The sequence below is a fragment of the Mesoplodon mirus genome (genome assembly GCF_964341445.2).
Source record: "Mesoplodon mirus genome assembly, chromosome: 12".
Lineage (NCBI taxonomy): Eukaryota > Metazoa > Chordata > Mammalia > Artiodactyla > Ziphiidae > Mesoplodon > Mesoplodon mirus.
In genome coordinates this window covers 6,139,650-6,157,926 of record NC_138988.1, presented here as the reverse complement: position 1 = coordinate 6,157,926, position 18,277 = coordinate 6,139,650, and the positions used below count along the sequence as shown (strand labels likewise).

The 18,277-nt window shown below is 45.9% G+C and overlaps 1 protein-coding gene across 1 annotated transcript in view; it reads left to right on the top strand.

The window, feature by feature from the left end:
- The window catches only part of ATG7 (autophagy related 7), a 240,430-nt gene that overhangs the window by 8,105 nt on the left and 214,048 nt on the right, over positions 1 to 18,277 (top strand). Inside the window, exons 2-5 of the mRNA XM_082638757.1 lie at positions 8,406 to 8,578; positions 9,056 to 9,110; positions 15,987 to 16,104; positions 18,003 to 18,080. Coding sequence (XP_082494883.1) covers positions 8,419 to 8,578; positions 9,056 to 9,110; positions 15,987 to 16,104; positions 18,003 to 18,080 — 411 coding nt within the window. The 5' untranslated portion in view covers positions 8,406 to 8,418. The remainder of the gene's footprint in view (positions 1 to 8,405; positions 8,579 to 9,055; positions 9,111 to 15,986; positions 16,105 to 18,002; positions 18,081 to 18,277) is intronic.

Sequence of the window (18,277 nt, the reverse complement as noted above, 5' to 3'; positions counted from 1 at the left end):
GAATATGGGATCTTCTGGGGTTTTTTGTTCAGGTATAGCATACATATAGTAAAGTACACTGATTGTAAATATGTAGCTCATGGATTTTTATATATGCACACAGTTTGTAACCACTGCCCAGCTTGAGGTATATAGAATATTTCCAGCTACCCTGGAGGCTTCCTCATGCCTCTTCCCAGTCAATAGCCCCACGCCACCCTGTCATTACTATTCTAACTTCTATCACATTGATTGGTTTTACCTGTTGAATATAGAGTAAGCTGTGTCTGTGCAGGCGCATCTTCATATTTTATTTTATTACATATTCAAACTTACAGAAACCTTAAAAGAATAAGTCAAAGACCTTCCATATACCCTTCTCCCGGGGACTTCATTCCAATTTTATCCTGGTAACATCTTTCACAGCAGACGGTCAAAGCAGGATCATGAATTGCCCCCCGTTGTCAAGTCTTTCTAATCCCTGGGACAGTTCCTTAGTCTTCCCCTGACTTTTAAGACCTTGACACTTTTGAAGTTTATAAGCCAGTCCCAGTCATTCTGTAGAATGTTTTTCAGTTTGGGTTTATCTTGTGTTCCCTCCTGACTAGACCCAGGTCCACTGTTTTCAGCTGAATACCATGCATGCTATGTTCTTTTCATTGCCTTCTATCAGATAGCACACAGTGTCTGTTGGTCCCATCACTGCTGGTGTTAACTTTGATCCCCCTTCATTAAGATGCTGTCTGCCACATTTTGTACTTTAGAGTCACGTTTTCTTTTTTGTAGTTAATTGTGTGTGTGTGTGTGTGTGAAGAGATACTTTGACTGTGAGTGTAGCTTTTAACTTACATAGCCATGGGAAACCTTTCAGGGAGACTTATTCTTTACTACTTTTATTTATTTTTATTTTTATTTTTGGCCGCACTGCAAGGCATGCAGGATCTTAGTTCCCCAACCAGGGATTGAACCTGTGCCCCCTGCAGTGGAAGCATGGAGTCTTAACCACTGGACCGCCAGGGAATTCCCTTCTTTACTACTTTTATATTTGGTTGAGTACAGTTTCATTTAAATTAATTTGTATGGAACTAGAACAAAAAAATTTACGATTTGTATGGAAACACAAAAGACCCCAAATAGCCAAAGCAATCTTGAGAAAGAAAAATGGAGCTGGAGGAATCAGACTCCCTGACTTCAAACTATACTACAAAGCTACAGTAATCAAGATAGTATGGTACTGGCACAAAAACAGAAATATAGATCAATGGAACAGGATAGAAAGCCCAGAGATAAACCCATGCACCTATGGTCACCTAATCTATGACAAAGGAAGCAAAAATGTACAATGGAGAAAAGACAGCCTCTTTAATAAGTGGTGCTGGGAAAACTGGACAGCTACATGTAAAAGAATGAAATTAGAACACTTCCTAACAGCATACACAAAAATAAACTCAAAATGGATTAAAGACCTAAATGTTAAGACCAGACACTGTAAAACTCTTAGAGGAAAACATAGGCAGAACACTCTTTGGCATAAATCACAGCAACATCTTTTTTGACTCACCTCCTAGAGTAATGAAAATTAAAACAAAAATAAACGAACGGGACCTAATGAAACTTCAAAGCTTTTGCACAGCAAAGGAAGCCATAAACAAGATGAAATGACAACCGTCAGAATGGGAGAAAATATTTGCAAACGAAGCAACTGACAAAGGATTAATCTCCGAAATATACAAACAGCTCATACAGCTCAATATCAAAAAAAAAAACAACCCAATCAAAAAATGGGCAGAAGACCTAAATTGACATTTCTCCAAAGAAGACATACAGATGGCCAACAAACACATGAAAAGATGCTCAACATCACTAATAGAGAAATGCAAGTCAAAACTACAATGAGGTATCACCTCACACAGGTCAGAATGGCCATCATCAAAAAATCTACAAACAAAAAATGCTGGAGAGAGTGTGGAGAAAAGGGAACCCTCATACACTGTTGGTGTGAATGTAAACTGATACAGCCACTATGGAAAACTGTATGGAGGTTCCTTGAAAAACTAAAAATAGAACTACCATATGACCCCACAATCCCACTACTGGGCATATACTCAGAGAAAACCATAATTCAAAAAACCACATGCACCCCAATGTTCACAACAGCACTGTTTACAATAGCCAGGTTGTGGAAGCAACCTAAATGTCCATCGACAGATGAGTGGATAAAGATGTGGTACATAATACAATGGAATATTACTCAGCCGTAAAAAGGAATCAAATTGGGTCATTTGCAGAGACGTGGATGAACCTAGAGAGTGTCATACAGGGTGAAGTAAGTCAGAAAGAGAAAAGCAGATATCGTATAATAACACATCTGTGCGGAATCCAGAAAAATGATATAGATGATCTTATTTGCAAAGCAGAAGTAGAGACATAGATGTAGAGAACAAATGTATGGATACCAAGGGGGAAAGGGGTGGGGAGGGAGGAATTGGGAGACTGGGATTGACATATATACATTATTGATACTGTGTATAAAATAGACAACTGATGGGAACATACTGTATAGCACTGGGAACTCTACCTAATGCACTGTGGTAACCTAAATGGGAGGGAAGTCCAAAAGGGTAGGGATATCTGTATGTGTATGGCTGGTTCATTTTGTTGTGCAGTGGAGGCTAACACAACATTGTAAAGCAACCATACTCCAATAAAAATTAATTAAAAAAATTGATTTGTATGTGCATATTTCCTGTCATCTGAGATCTTAATCCTGAAAAAGTCATAGGTTTAGAGACCCTCTATGTCACATGGCGTATCTCCATCCATGACTTTTTTACTCCAATCTCCATCTTTCATGGTAATAAGCCTGGAGTTTGTCCTCCCAATCACGGAAGCCTGGGTTCTTTCTTTCTCTTGTTTCTCTTGGGGAAGGTACCCATAAAAAGTTTCCAGAATTCATCTTAGTAACATTTGAGAGCCACTCTGAAAGGGACTAGGATATATCGAGAGGAATGTGAACCAGGGTCTGTGTTTATGGAATTTACAGTCAGGTTGATGGAGGCAGGCAGGTACGCAGAGTTGAACGATACTCACTGTCCAGGTGGCCGGGGGAGTGGAAGTGGTTAACTGTGGCTGACGGGAGGCGCAGGACAGGAGTAAAGAGTGAGCGGCAGCTCTGGGAAGGCTTTCTAGAGCAGGTCACCTCTGTGCTGGGATTTGGAGAGCGCCAGGCAGTCACAGGGGCCAGGGGCGCCTTTCAGACAGGGTTGCAGAGGCAAGACAGCAGGTGAGTTAGCGGAGCACAAAGCAGCTCGATGTTTCTGCGGCATCAGGTCAAAGGTGAGGAGGGGCAGGTCCCCCAGGGCAGCACTAGAGAAGTTGGGAGGCGGTAGCAGGGGTCCAGGAGAAAGTGTGAAGGAAACCGCCAGGGGGGCGGCCATGCGCCTGCCTGGGAGGTGGAGTGCTGCGGCTGCGAGCTTTCGCACGTGAGGAGCTTCGGGAAATGCCGAATGAGCTTCGTCTTGGCTTAGTGATGCTCACATCTGTGTGAGAGTTCTGTGGAGACCACATTTGCCGGTCCATCAAGACGGATTTGTGTCATAGATGGCAGACGTGGCCTCGGAATCCGGTCTTACAGTCTGCTTCACCCTCAGTAGCCCTTGCAGATCTCTACTGCCCTCTGAAAAGATTCTGCCAAAGAGGTCAGTCTCCCTAGAAACAAAATACATTATTGACACCTTCCAAGAATCAAAAAAACAGCAGGCTTCAAAGATCTTCTAGTCCAAGGTCGGCAAATATGGCCCCACCCAAGGCCTTTTTTTGTGCAGTCCATGAGCTAAGAATGTCTTTTTTACTTTTTTTAAGAGTGAAAGAAAGAAGAAAATATGACAAACTGTTTTGGCCTGCAGTGCCTAAAATGTTTACTAGTTGGCCCTTTTCAGAAAAAGCTTGCCAACCACTGTTCTCATCGGACTGCCTGATACAGTAATCCTCTCTGCAGTATTACTTGGCAAATGATTGCCTAATATATGCTTGAACACTTCCACTGATGGAAAATTCATCATCTCTTTGGTCAGTCTACTTCCTATTTGGACAGGCCATTAGTAGTTTTTTTTTTGTTTTTTTTTTTTCTTTTTGCGGTATGCGGGCCTCTCACTGTTGTGGCCTCTCCCGTTGCGGAGCACAGGCTCCGGATGCGCAGGCCCAGCGGCCATGGCTCACGGGCCCAGCCGCTCCGCGGCATATGGGATTCTCCCAGACCGGGGCACGAACCCGTATCCCCTGCATCGGCAGGCGGACTCTCAACCACTGCGCCACCAGGGAGGCCCCATTAGTAGTTTTTAAACTCTGCTGAAATCGTCTCACTGTAGCATCCATTCTTTGGCCCTTTTTGGGAGAAGAAAGCTATTTCATGTCAACATTTAGTGAACTAATCTGTTCTAGGCACTGCGCTAAGTGCTGAACACAGATAAATAAGACAAGGTTCTTGCATCAGGGTTTCCCAGGTGTTATTTCTTGAAACCAAAGTGGTTGAGCTCGTCATCTTATATCTGTCATTCCCTCTCTGCTTGCCATTGGGTTAGGGCTTTTTCTTTTTTCATTATTTTACTTATTTCTGTATTATTATTTCACATAGACAGTATAAAATTCGAAAGGCAAAAAGGTTATACAATGAAAATAAGTCTCTCCACAGCCCGGTCTCCTGACCCCAGAGCTTCTTTCCTGGGAGGCAACCACTGTTACACATTTCCTGTAGGGATTTGATGGTAAAGAACAGCACTAACACAAGGGTTAGGTCCATTTCGACAGGAACTTCTGATAAGTAACATACAGTGGCATTTTTTTTTTTTTGAGCTCTTGCTTGTTTAAGTTGCCGAACGTGACTTAGTTTTATTTCCCTGAAAGCCTGAAATTTATAAGTTTGGGTGGTAGACGCAGCCCCAGAAGGTTTGTGTTGCTTTACATCCATCTGCTATTTCAGTTAAATCCTAACTGGATATTTTGGTTACTGCTGGGTTTCTTCTACTGCTGCGGTTCTTGTTCATTACAATTTCAAATCCTCAGAGCCTTTCCTCTTTCATCAGAAGTGACACAATCCCGTCTTGTGTAACACTTGGGTTTCACATCCTGAATACAACGTTGAAGTGTGATAGAAATAATCTTTTAGTTTTCTAAGCTAAGCAGAGGCCTCGAGTTTCATCTGCACTGTTCAGGGTTATATGGGCAAGCCTTACTTTTCAGGACACAGGTAATGTTTTGATCTAGGTTAGTTACACACGGATGACTTTGCACCTGAGACTCACTTCCTCTTCCACCAGAATTCCTTTCTGATCATTACTTCTTAAGTCTTCCCTTCTAATTTAAGGAAGATGGCAGTGTGACATAGATGTATAGGTTCCTAAGTGATACCTTTATATTGAGTATCCTATTTAGATGTTTCCAGCAGATTCCTAATCACTTGTTGCTGCTGTTGCTTAAGACCTTTCCGTTGCCTTAACCAGTCAGGCAACACTTTAGCAGCTGGACACCAACCACATCCTCTTGTGAAATAGGCTCTTGGGTTCTGTTCAGAATTTCTCGAAGACCAAACATGTCAGAAAATGAAGGATATGCCTCTTATGCAAATTTTTTCCTTGGAATGCCCGTCCATTCTCTTCTGTGGTACTCCTGAGTCACTTTTTCCTAGCTGCTGAATAGAAAAATGGAATAGAATTTTCTCTTTTGTCACTGGCACTGGTAAAATTCCATCTTGGTGACCTTAGCAGGTCATCAAAATGATGAGGAGTTACTGTTGACTTCTAAGACTAAGTTGTGAATGATTGAAGTGTGTAGGGGCCTGATGACCCATCCCACGGAGGATTTCAGAGTCGATCCATTTGTACCACTGCCTGCTGCTCTGTTGATTCTTATCTCTCTGAACCTCAGTTTCTTATTCTGTGAAATTGGAACTGTCTCCTCTTAGGGCTTCGGGGAGGAGAAAATTCGGGCGCACAGCCCTGCTGCAGTGGCTGCTCCTGGCCAATACTCAGTAGCTGCCACCTTCATCTCAGTGCCAGAGGACTGTTTACAGTTGAGCCTCTAGCATTTAGTGATCTATTGGACGTGAGAGAGAGAAAAATTGAAGATGACTTTGAGGGGTCTTCGTGGCTGGCTGGTGGTACTATCTGGTAAACTAGGACGTATAGGAAAATGGGCCGAATTTTAGTGAAAGGTACGTTCAGTTTTGGATTTGTCCAACTCGAGATATCTGTGAGAAATTCACATCCTGACTTTGGAAGACACTTAAATATATGGTTGGAGGTTAGCACTAGAAATACAGTCCTGGGATTCATTGGCATATAGAGGGAAATGGATGTGGAAAATGAATAATTTTGCTTTGGGGAAAGTTTATAGACTAAGGAGAGGGCTGAGCATGGGAACTTTCAAAAACCAACAGTAGAAGGAAAATGCTAGCTGTGTTGTGGAGGAAGAGAGGAGAAAGCAGCAATGGAGGCCCGCTAAACCAAGCAGGAGGCTGTTAGGGTGTTCTAGATCGGCGTCTCTCAAAGTGTGGTCCCTGGGCCATCTGCATGAGGGTCTCTTTCTCCACTGGGCTCTGAAGCCACAGTACGTAGGATTCACAAACTTTTCTGGGGCCTATGAACCCAGGAGTGACCCAAAAAGATGAACATTTTGAGAGCGCAAAATTATAAAGATCCTTTTGAACAAAAGCCAGAAATTATTTAATATGGGACGAGGGTTCATTTAAATATGTTTGAAATGATTTAGAGGTGGAGACTCCAAAAGTAAGAGTGACAGTGGCCTGAAGGCTTCAAGACAGTGTCAAACTCGAATCAGAATCACCCTGGGGCCCTAGTCCCAGCCACCCTCACCGTCCTTTCTCCCCCGCCCCCCAGCAGGTGGAGCCCAGACATCTTTTTTTTTTTTTTAATTTATTTATTTAATTTATTTATTTTTGGCTGTGTTGGGTCTTCATTGTTGCGCATGGGCTTTCTCTAGTTGCAGCGAGCGGAGGCTACTCTTCGTTGCGGTGCGTGACCTTCTCATTGCGGTGACTTCTCTTGTTGCGGAACACGGGCTCTAGGCACACGGGCTTCAGTAGTTGTGGCTCACAGGTTCAGTAGTTGTGGCTTGCGGGCCCTAGAGTGCAGGCTCAGTAGTTGCGGCACACCGGCTTAGTTGCTCTGCAGCATGTGGGATCTTCCCAGACTAGGGCTTGAACCCATATCCCCTGTGTTGGCAGGCGGATTCTTAACCACTGCGTCACCAGGGAAGTCCGGCATCTTCATTTTTTAATGATCCCTCAAGGTGGTGAGAGTTTGAAAACACTCAGTCGGGCCTTGTCTGGTGCGTGATGCCACAAATCCATACTGAAGCAGCAGAGGGTTTAAGGACAGCCATGTGCCCAGCCGCTTCGCAGAGGCTTTCGCCCTGCTCTGACCCACACTTGGCTCCTCTTTCTTGGTTTTTAGTGTGTTTATGTAGTGCTCACTTTGCATTTTACCATATCGTCACCATTGGACCAAAGCTCCTTGTCTCTAATTCCAATATCTAACAAGTTTAGAAAACTGAAAGGGGCTTAATTACCTTGGCACAAAACTCTGAGTAGATGTGAACTGTCCGTGGTTTTTTTTTTTTTTGGATTTATCTGTCTGTTGTGACTCTTCATACATTCTACTGCAGAAATATTCATCTGTCTTGCGGCAGTTGGGCAGGATGGAAAGCGACCTCATCAACTTGTTCTTTTGGAACTGCGAAGCTCCTCTAGTGTTGTGCTTCTCCCCCTGGGGTCTGTGTACCCCTGAGAGTGTGCAGGCCATGTAGGGAGTTACAGTGTACACATGCCTGATTGCCAGGACAGTCAAATTTAGATTTGAGGGGGAGAATGAAATATTAAAATATATATGGTAGGGTAAAATGCAAGTTTTCTGCATTTGAAAGACAAAACATGAGATTTCCAAGAAATTCTGGTACTGTGGTTAGAGTGGGGGAAACTTCTTCATCCTCCTCGGCTGGGGTACTCAAGCACTGCCTCACTCAGAATCCAAACAGTTTGCATGGCTGTGATGCCAACTGGCTGGACTTCAGGTTTTGTGCTTGTAAAGTTCCCTAGGACAACACAGGTTGGCAGAGACTTCTGAGACTATGACCGTGTCGAAGAAGGAATAACACTAGTGCATCAGTCAGACCGACTTTAATGAGAAAGGGAGAGGCACCAAAATGAAGGCCAGGAAGTTCAGTTGTGTCATAAGGAGACTAAACTTGGCAACAAAGCCAGATTCCTCAGGCTGATTTCCAAAGTTGTGCCTTCAGGCAGCCCATCTACCTCTCATTACTTTCTGTTTGTTTGTTTTGATTAAGCCCATGATTACAAATGTCGTTTCTCACCATGTTTTGTGCATTGTTGCTGTGTTCTGTTTTGGTTTTAGCAGGCAGTAAATAATGGCAGCAGTTATGGGGGATCCCGGACTCTCCAAATTGCAGTTTGCCCCCTTCAGCAGTGCCTTGGATGTTGGATTCTGGCATGAGTTGACCCAGAAGAAGCTGAATGAGTATCGGTTGGATGAAGCTCCCAAGGACATTAAGGGTTATTACTACAATGGTAGGCGATGGGGAACTCCATCTTTTGCCCTCTTCTGTTACCTTCTCTGCCCAGTATAGGGTCAGCTTTCCTTCAGGAAGGGATGTCCTTGACTTTTATAATTAATACTATTCTCTGGTTTCCATTTTACTTCCTGACTTTTGACCCAAGTTCACTTTCACTTCTTTTCTCCTATGGGGAAAAGAAAGGGAGAACCTAATTTATTAATCCAAAGAATTAATACCGATTACTTAATATTGCTGGGGGATGGGATTGGAAATATTTTTCCCAGTGAGTCTTTTTTTTGTATTCTTGGCAAATTCCTTGAATTCATGAAACCTGTCATCTTCTGCTATGTCCCTGTTTAGTTTGGGTGACCAGGTATTGGATGGGGCATTTTGGGCTCAACCAAAAGAGCAAGATTACTCACAAACGTCTTTGTTATAAATGCCACTATTACTGGCTCGTAATTGACTATTTGATAATGCTTCTGTCCAGGTGATTCTGCTGGACTGCCAGCTCGCTTAACGTTGGAGTTCAGTGCTTTTGACATGTGAGTATTTTGTGCTCAAAATCTAAAATAAAGAACACTGTTTTTTGCAAGGAATGAGCGTTCTTAACCTTTATCGTAGGTGGGCCACGTGGGGCACTACAGAAGCTTCCAGTGAGCAGGGCCAGCTTCTCATGATTCTCTTGTACCTCCCATGGCACAGAGACAAGTGCTAGAGGCTTAGGACTCTCTGATTCATTTTTTCAGCAGATATTTATTGCAGCCTATTAGGTACATCAATGAATACTTATTAGGCTACTTTTGTATACAAGTCACTGGGCAAGGCATTGTAGGGATACACAAAGAAACATGACATATGCCCTCAAAGAGATTTTTTTGACTAATTGGGAGCCGTGGGGAGTTGCTGGAGAGAAGAGAGACATTTATTGACTTAATCATTGACTTATTTTCCATACATAATCCTTTCAGACCTGTCTGGTGTGGTTCTTCTCTCTTTTACGGATGAGGAAACCATGGGTTCAAAGGTAAAATGACTTGCCCAAGGTTACACGTGGCTAAATTTAGGAAGCAAGGGTAAGAGAGAAATAAACTGTATTTCTGAAGTTGCAGTCTGAGTAGCCAGGGGCATTTTGCTGTCTTCTGTAGAAACTGAGAAGCCAGGAGGGCGATACAGTTTGGGCAGGAGGTGAGTTTGTTTTAGAACATGGTGAGTTTGAGATGATAGCATCCAGTAGAAATGTCCAGGGAGCACTGGCGTCCAGGAGGGAGGGTCATCCACGTAGAGGCCCTGAGGCTGCAAGAGGGGAAGAGACTATGGCATAAGAAGAGCGAAGGGCTGGAGTAGTGAATGGACCTGATTAGGGTGGGCAAGGGGACACAGAACTTACCAAAGAGATGGGGCTTGTCCGAGAAGTAGAACCAGAGAAGGTGTTCTCGGGAAGGGCAGAGAGGGTCAACAGCATCAGAAGCAGAAGCATCAGAGTTCAGTGCTCGGGTTGCTGGAATTGTTGATTGGGTTGTTTGAGAAAGTAAATTCTGCACAAAAGGGTGGAGCAGAAACCGTGCTGAGAGGCTTTCGGATAAGTGAGCGTTGAAGGGTTAAAGGTTTCAGGGAGGGAGGGCAGCTTTTTCCTGCTCCTGCGTGTGTCAGCTGTGTCAGGGTAGGGGGTCTGGGGAAAGTGAAGAGGTGTTTGCTAGGTACCGCCTGAACGTGGCGGTAGTCAAAGGTTAGGGCATCTCAAATAAAGTCTCCCTAGAATTAGAAAATAAAAACCCCTTCAAAAGTCAGTACATTTTTTTCCTCGATCACAATCAAATTGTGAAATTGAATTGTATAACATGAATTGAAAATGATGTTAGTCTTTATATCTTTAAAAGGTATGTGTTGATGTTTCTTGTTCCCTTCAGAGCTTTCTTGCTCCATAATAAATCCTTGTGATCGCTTCTGAAAACAAATTAAATCTTAGTTGTCTCTCTCCTGTGTTGGCAAAGACTAACTTACTTTTGGAGCAATTACCAGATAATGAGGAAAATATATTCATTGTACAGCCTTGAATTATCTGGAGCTGGTAGAGGGGCAATAGCAGCAGTGTAGTCTGCTACATTAATCTGGAGCGTCCAGCGTTTATTGCAAGCTACCCTCGCTCCTGTCTATTCTGATACTAGACTGAAAGTTGTTATTTTCTGAGTTTTAATAATTTTATTCTTCGGCACAATTAATTATAGAAAAATGCAGTTCACAGAAGTTAGGTTTGATCTTGTTGCAAAGTCCAAGCATCTTAAACTTTAGCAATCCAGAAATTTTAGTTGAAGGAGGTAAGAAAATCTGTGATCCTGCAGCTATGGCTTTCACACAAATTGCTCTGTTTTCCTGGTCATAATATGTGATTTGGCTTTTGAATACTCGTGTGAGGCTCCGTGGTAGGCACTGGGGGGGATGAGCAAGAATAAGACATAGGAACCCTGGATTGGAAGCTTGAAGGCCTGGTATCTGCAGCTGATTAACTGTGTTACCTGGAATAAGTCCTTTTCGTTTTCTCAGCTTCAGTTTCCTCATCTGTAGCTCCCAGCTTCTAATATTCCTTGCAGTTTTAAAAGTTTGTGATTTTTCTGGGTCCCCTTTTCTTAGGATGATTGGTGCTGTGATTCAAATGTTTGTGTTCTTCAAAAATGCATATGTGGGCTTCCCTGGTGGCGCAGTGGTTGAGAGTCCGCCTGCTGATGCAGGGGACACGGGTTCGTGCCCCGGTCCGGGGGGATCCCACATGCTGGGGAGCGGCTGGGCCCGTGAGCCATGGCCACTGAGCCTGCGGAGCCTGTGCTCCGCAACGGGAGAGGCCACAACAGTGAGAGGCCCGTGTACTAAAAAAAAAAAAAAAAAGCATATGTTGAAAAGCCAGTGCCCCGGGTTATCATCTGAGGAAGTGGGGCTTTGGGAGGTGGTGAGGGCATGAGGGCGGGGCTCTCGTGAATGGGATTAGTGTCCTTCTAACAGAGGCCCTGGAGAGCTAGCTCTCCCCCTCCACCCTGCAAGGCTGTAATTGGAAGCAGGCAGTCTGCAACGGGAAGAGGATCTTCACCAGAACCTGACTGTGCAGACCCCTTGTCTTGGACTTGCAGCTTCCAGAACTGTGAGGGATAAATGTCTAACGTTTAGTAGCCACCCAGTCTGTGGTGTCGTGTTAACAGCCACTCAGGCAGACCAAGACAGTTAGGAAGTTTAATAAAGACACTTGGGCTCCTCAGGAGAAACGAGGTTTTTGTATCCAAATTATTTTCATTATTATTGTTCTTTCTTTGCTTTTATTGCTCAACATTTGCATGGGTTTGTAGGGAAAATCTTTATGAACTTATTCATCCAACACCGAATGCTTCTTGTATGCAGGATGTGTAGGTGTTAGGAATGAAAAGGCTTAAGAAATGGGGAACTCTAGAGGAGCTCTGGATGGAGAAAGAAGACAGGTATCGGCATTACAGTGAATGCAGTGCTGGAATAAACGTGGAGAGCTAACAGTCGTTTCAGAAATACTTATTGATTGTCTCCTCTGTGTCTTGATAATAGACTGTGATGGGCCCTGGACATACAGAGAAGAATAAGATACAGTCGAAGAGCTAATGGTCCTAGTACTCTTTTATAGGTGCCAAGTGTACCTCAGCTTTGCACAGGACCAGATAAATCTCTTTTACGCTGAGACCCTGGAAACCTGATGGATCTCTGCCAGCAGTTAGCAACACAGGATCCCGTTCTCTCCATTGTTTTAAGTGAGTTATCAGTCAAGTAGTATTTTATCAGGCACCAGCCGTCTTGCACTGGAGGCTGCTGTCTAGGGTAGGGCACGCTGATGAACCAGACCCCACCACGTAATGGCCCAAACACAGAGGACGTCTCTTTCTTAGCCCTTAATAGTCCAGGGTGGGGGCCCAGTCTTCTTCCCTCTTACGGCTCCATCGTCCTGGAGGGCTTGCCTTTGTGTGCTGTTGAAAACTGAATTGTCACCTTCTGGTAGCAATAGATAGAGGTGGAGGAGAACCAGAGTGAAAATCAGAAGAGACACACCCACTGTCTTAAAGGCCCTCGCGGGGTGGGGCTGTGCATCACCCCCCTCAGATTCCATCAGGGAGAGCCCAAGGCCTCACCTTTCTCCCAGGGAAGACTGGGAGACATGGTGCTGAGCTACAAGCATCAGAGAATTATTTCTGTTGAAGGAAAGGAAAATAGATTTTGGTGGACAATCCGTATACAAATTTGAAGCTGGTAAAAAAAAAAATGTCCATTCCTTTGAGGAACATTTATCTATGTAGTCATAAGAAAGATTTTTCTTTTCTAAGCCTCAAGTTGGACTTAATAAGAGAAATAGAAGGCATAATGCCTGCCCTCAAAGAACTTAAGTAGTAGCTGAGGAGATAAGACTCAGATGCGAAATCGTCTGTGCAGGGCACAGGCTCCCTTATTCTCCGCTGTCTCGCTAGCACCTAACTCAGGTCTGACGTGTACTGGTTGCTCAGGTAGTTGCTAGAGTCAGTTGCACAAGCAGTCTGAGGCCCTGGCTGTCCAAACGGGATGTGGTGTGGTTGGTGGAAAGGCACCAATGGACTCTGTTGCAAGATGTGAGGGACAGAAATTCAGACACTGTTACTGAAAGCAGTAAGTAACGCAGTCGTGCCCCCAGACCGAGTGTGACTTAGGTTCCCAAAGCTCCCCACGGGCATGTGAAGCTGTGCACACGTAGCAAAGCTTTCTCCGGGTGTGAAAAGCGACCTCTGTGCTTCTTTTGGGGGAATCTGTTCCATCCCGGCCACTCCCACTGCCTGTCTGTCCTGGAGGCTCTGGCCACATGCCTGCCTTTGTCCAGGAGATTCCAGAACAGCCACGGTACTTTCCTGAGTTATCACTGTGAGACTGAGAGACATGAAGGCCAAATGTCCAGGGGGAACATCCCCAGGCAGGCCCAGGCTTCAGGCCTTTGTAGGATCCATTCTTTACCTGGTTAGTGTGTACATTTTTGAGAGTTCACTGTTGGCTTTAAGAGCTGGGGAAGATTTCTAATTCTGGTTTTTTAAAATAGCTTTATTGAGATACACTTCACACACCATAAAATTAACCCTTTTAAAATGTACAATTCAGCACTTCTTTGTATATTCATGAGGTTGTGCAGCCACCACCACTGTCTAATTCCAGAACATTTTCATCACCCCAAAGAGGAGCCCTGTACCCCTTAGCAGTCACTCTCCATTCCTCCCTTCTCCCTTTCCTCAGCGCTAGGCAACCATGAATCTACTTTCTGGCTTTATGGATTTGGCTGTTCTGGATATTTCATAGAAATGGAATCATAGGAAATTAAACTCATAAATATCCAGGATCAGGATTTGGACTAAATTCTGTAGTTTCCAAGTCTGGGGCTCTTTCCAGTCCTTATCTGAACCACCTCTTTGTAGAACGAGTGGAACTTGAACCTGGAGAAACTGCTGGAATGGCTTTCCCTCCCATTATCACTTCTTAAATTCTTTCCCTTGGCCATCTCCCCTGGTGGAACTTTAGTCATGAAAAACGCTTCTCCTTTGAAACTCAGCTTGTCCTCCGTAATTAACTTGCACGAGGGCTCATGTCCTAGGAGTGTCGCCCTCCTGGCAGCTGCTTGCCTTCTTGTGCTTTAGTTTCCTCCACTCTCAGAGCCTGGCGTTCGCACACCCGGGACATCTGGACTCTAGGAGGGAGGGAACCAGATTCGTCAGAGCATCCTTCCCTGTGTTTCAGCAGTCATTTCATAAAGCCACGTCTGAACGTGGAGGGCCCAGTTTACCAACGGCTCTGCTTCCTCCTCCTTCCCTCTAGGCTTAATCTTGTCCCTTTGTGATGTCTTTTTCTCCTCAAGACTATCCTTGATGTCCTTATCTCACCTGGATGAAGAATATTCTTCTGTTGGAGTAGACTGGTGACAAACAGCCTGTGATCCGCTCACTCATCGGCTCCCGAAGGAAGGCTCTGGCCTTTGGAAGTTACTTCTCTCCCAGGACCTAGCATTGGGTGGCACCTCCACACCTGTTCTAGGTTTAGATCTCTCCTTGTAGCACTCCCCACCTCCCAACCCAATTTTGCTCAGACTCCAGAGGAAGGAACACTGGGTCTTTTAAACTGTGCGGCTACCCTCAGTGTAATCAGTAAAAATGCATCCTCTCTGCAGTAGTTGCGACCACAGTATTCAACTACTAATGAAACGAGCACTGCTTTCATTTAACATCTGTAGCCTCTGAAACACAAGTTAATCATTTTAGAGATGAGACCAGGCTTTTCCACATCTGAGTTTGCGTTCAGAATCATCTCATCCTTCTCCTCCCCTGACCTTGATTACTCCGAGGCCTTCAGCGACAGTGCAGAATGTGACACACATGTGGCACAACATGGCCACACAGGTGGCCCGGGTGCAGCGTGTCTGATTGCATTGTTTGGCTCCGACGCCCACGGGGCCGTGCCCCGCAGCAGCTCCATGCACAGCCTGTTTGTGGCAGGAGAGGGCATGGGGCAGGCAGAGGAGGGAGGCGTGCCCCTGCCCTCAAGGAGCTTACTGTCCTCAGGGTGGGTGTGTGAATGTTGGTCTTGAAAACACTCTAAAATAAATTATGCTTGTTACCAGAGAAAGGCAGGATGGATGGCTTCCTGGAAGAGGAGGGTTTGCAGCAGGGCGTTGACACCTGGGAGTGCTTGAGTGGGGAGTGGGCAACACAGTACCTTAGAGTCAACCAGTTCTGATTTGAGACCCCAGCTCTGCCTAGTATGTGACCTTAAGCAAGTTACTTAAACCTGAAGTCAGAGAACAAACTTCTGAGAACTGAAACCTCGTATAGTTCTTGGCACAGTAGAAGCACCATAAATCATGTTTCCCTTTCAGGTGAGAGATGGGAAAGAATTTTTTAAAATGGGAAAATAACTTATATTTGGGGGCAGTGGAAGAAGAGCATGCCGAGGGATTAGGGGAAGGGGAATATAGAGGCTTTGGGGGGTGGGGTATAGTGCCTGTTTTTACCTCTTAAGCAATGATATTTGTCTTTTTTTTTTTTTTTTTTTTTTTTGTGTGTGTGTGGTACGCGGGCCTCTCACTGTTGTGGCCTCTCCCGTTGTGGAGCACAGGCTCCGGACGCGCAGGCTCAGCAGCCATGGCTCACGGGCCCAGCCGCTCCGCGGCATGTGGGATCTTCCCGGACCGGGGCACGAACCCGTGTCCCCTGCATCGGCAGGCGGACTCTCAACCATTGCGCCACCAGGGAAGCCCAATATTCATCTTTTTCCAAAGAAATATGAATCAGTCTTCTCTTTGCCCTGCAGAGCGCTGTCGTTGTCTCCCATTGTAGTCTGGTTTGTTTGTCAGTCCCTGGCTCTCTGAGTCCCAGCTGTGCCTGTTAACCGTGTTTCTCTGTATCCAGGAATGCTCCCACACCAGCCCGCTGCTGCCCGGCGGTTGGAACGCTGTATAACACCAACACACTCGAGGCTTTCAAGGCTGCAGATAAGAAGCTACTTCTGGAACAAGCAGCAAACGAGGTTAGCTGGGAAACATGAGGTACCTGTCATATTTTCCATGGTCCCACAGGCATGATGCCCCTGATCGTGAGGTGCATGAGTCTGTTATGGAAGCTAGTATATAGCCAGTATTCAAGCGTAACTGTGGGCTTCTGCGTTGACAGGCAGGTCGGGGGAGACAGAGAGGCTCTCGCCTGGGGATGGGCTGGAAGGGCAGAGGGGAGACAGCGAGGCTCTCGCCTGGGGATGGGCTGGAAGGGCAGGGCAGGGTGTGAAAGCTCTGCTGCTGACCTCCAGTTAGCGTTCTGCAGCAACCTGACCTCTCTCTGTGAGTTCTGTTCCTGTGTCTGAATGCACTTGGGTTCTCTGTTCTTTGTGCCCCTTGAAGAGGCTTTCTAGTTCTAAGCACTGTAATGCTGTCATAGCTGATCATGTAGTCTCTCCAGTATCCTCAGGGCTGAATCTAAATGGCTCCGTCTCATTTACAAGGCTCCCTGTGGCCTGGCCTCTGTGGCCCTGTGGCCTTTCTGTCCTGTCCCTCTTGCCCTCGCTGTCTTTGATCCAATCATAGCAAATCACTTAGAATTCCTTCCTTCACCACTTTTTTGTTCTCTCCTCTCTCCTTGGGACATGATGTTCTCTGTGCCTGGAATGTCTTTCTTTTACTTCTTCACATCTGAGTTAGTGTGAGGAATAAATGAGGGGCAGTTTATCCCAGCCCCTCTAACACCCACTGAGTCGATGGTCTTCACACGAGTCTTAGAAAAGAGTCTGATTTATGTGAGGGTCGTGGTCAGAGAGGGAAGTCTCCTGCCTTTGGCCTGAGGAGGGAGTCCTTCCCGTCCCCTGGGTTGGGTGACCATGGTTGATTAACTTGGCCTGCGGCTCCTCAACTGCTCCTGGGCTCCTGATTTGGCTGCACATGTCAAAGGCCGACTCCAAAGAGGTGGGTCAGGTCTTAGGCCATCATCGAAAAAAGCACGTTGCTCCCCACAGGAATCCTACCCCCATCCCTCATCCGAGGCTCAGCCTCCCCCAACCCCCAGCAGTTCCCGGCCTACCCTGGTTTTTCAGAAGGGGGGCCTGCTCTCCTGTGGTCCAGCTCCTCCAAGGTTATTATTTCAATAGCAAGAACTTCTATTTCCTTGTTGCCCTCTTCCACTCACATGTGGGCATTGGCTCTTATTGACACAACTGTTTGTCTTGCTTAGTGACACAAAGTTTAGCAACTAATCTTCGCTACTAAAACATCTTGCAATCAGTAGCCGCTGACCAGGACCAGCTTCTGCTTCCAGTCACAGTCCATGCTGAGTATCCATACTCTTGATTTTTTTTCCTCTTCAGGGAAAGATAATCCCAAATAAGACTTTTAAGAAATCCCTGTATATAGTTCAAATCACTGCCTCCGGAGCACCTCCCTGGCTCCTTTCCCTCCCGTGTCCTTAGCCGAGATCAGGGCTCCTCCCAGGAACTGTCCGTCCTCCTGTGAGGGCACCTACCTGCTGCCTAGTGGTGTACAGGCATTGACGTCTGGCTCTCTCACAGCCTGTTAGCTTCTAGAGGGTGGGGACTGTGTCTCCTATTGCTGTAGCCCCGATGTGCTTGCTCTGTAGTTGAGAATAAGTAAATATTTGTTGAAGGAAGTAACGAAGCCGTAAACAGGCTGGTTGCCTCCTCTGATGCTGAGCCCCACTGAGAGGAGGCTTCTGAGTTCTCTGACTTTCCTCAGTCTGTGCAGGGAGTGGGGCTGGGGGAGAGGCAGCATGAAGGGGGCAGAGTGAGTGGTGACGCACGTCACCGCCCATGATGAGTGGTGCTGGGCCTGCGGGCAGGAAGGGCTTGCTGCCGGGCAGCTCCACGTGTGTCTGGGAGGGAGGAGGCCCTGGAGCCTGCCTTGATGCTTTTCCTTCTTCTGGCAGATCTGGGAATCCATCAGGTCGGGGGCTGCTCTTGACAACCCTGTCCTCCTCAGCAAGTTCCTCCTCTTGACATTTGCGGTAAGTCCACGGACTCGGCTGCATCTAGACTGCTGACTGCCCTGGCCAAGCCCAGTGTGCCAGTGGGGCAGTCTGCTCTCTTCTCCCTGAAGCTTTTCCCTTGTGTTAGTCAAGTCATGGCTGTTAAAGAAATGCTCTGTTAGTGGCCGGATGGTGCTGGCCCTTACCACTGATGCAAAATTAATTCATTCTTACTG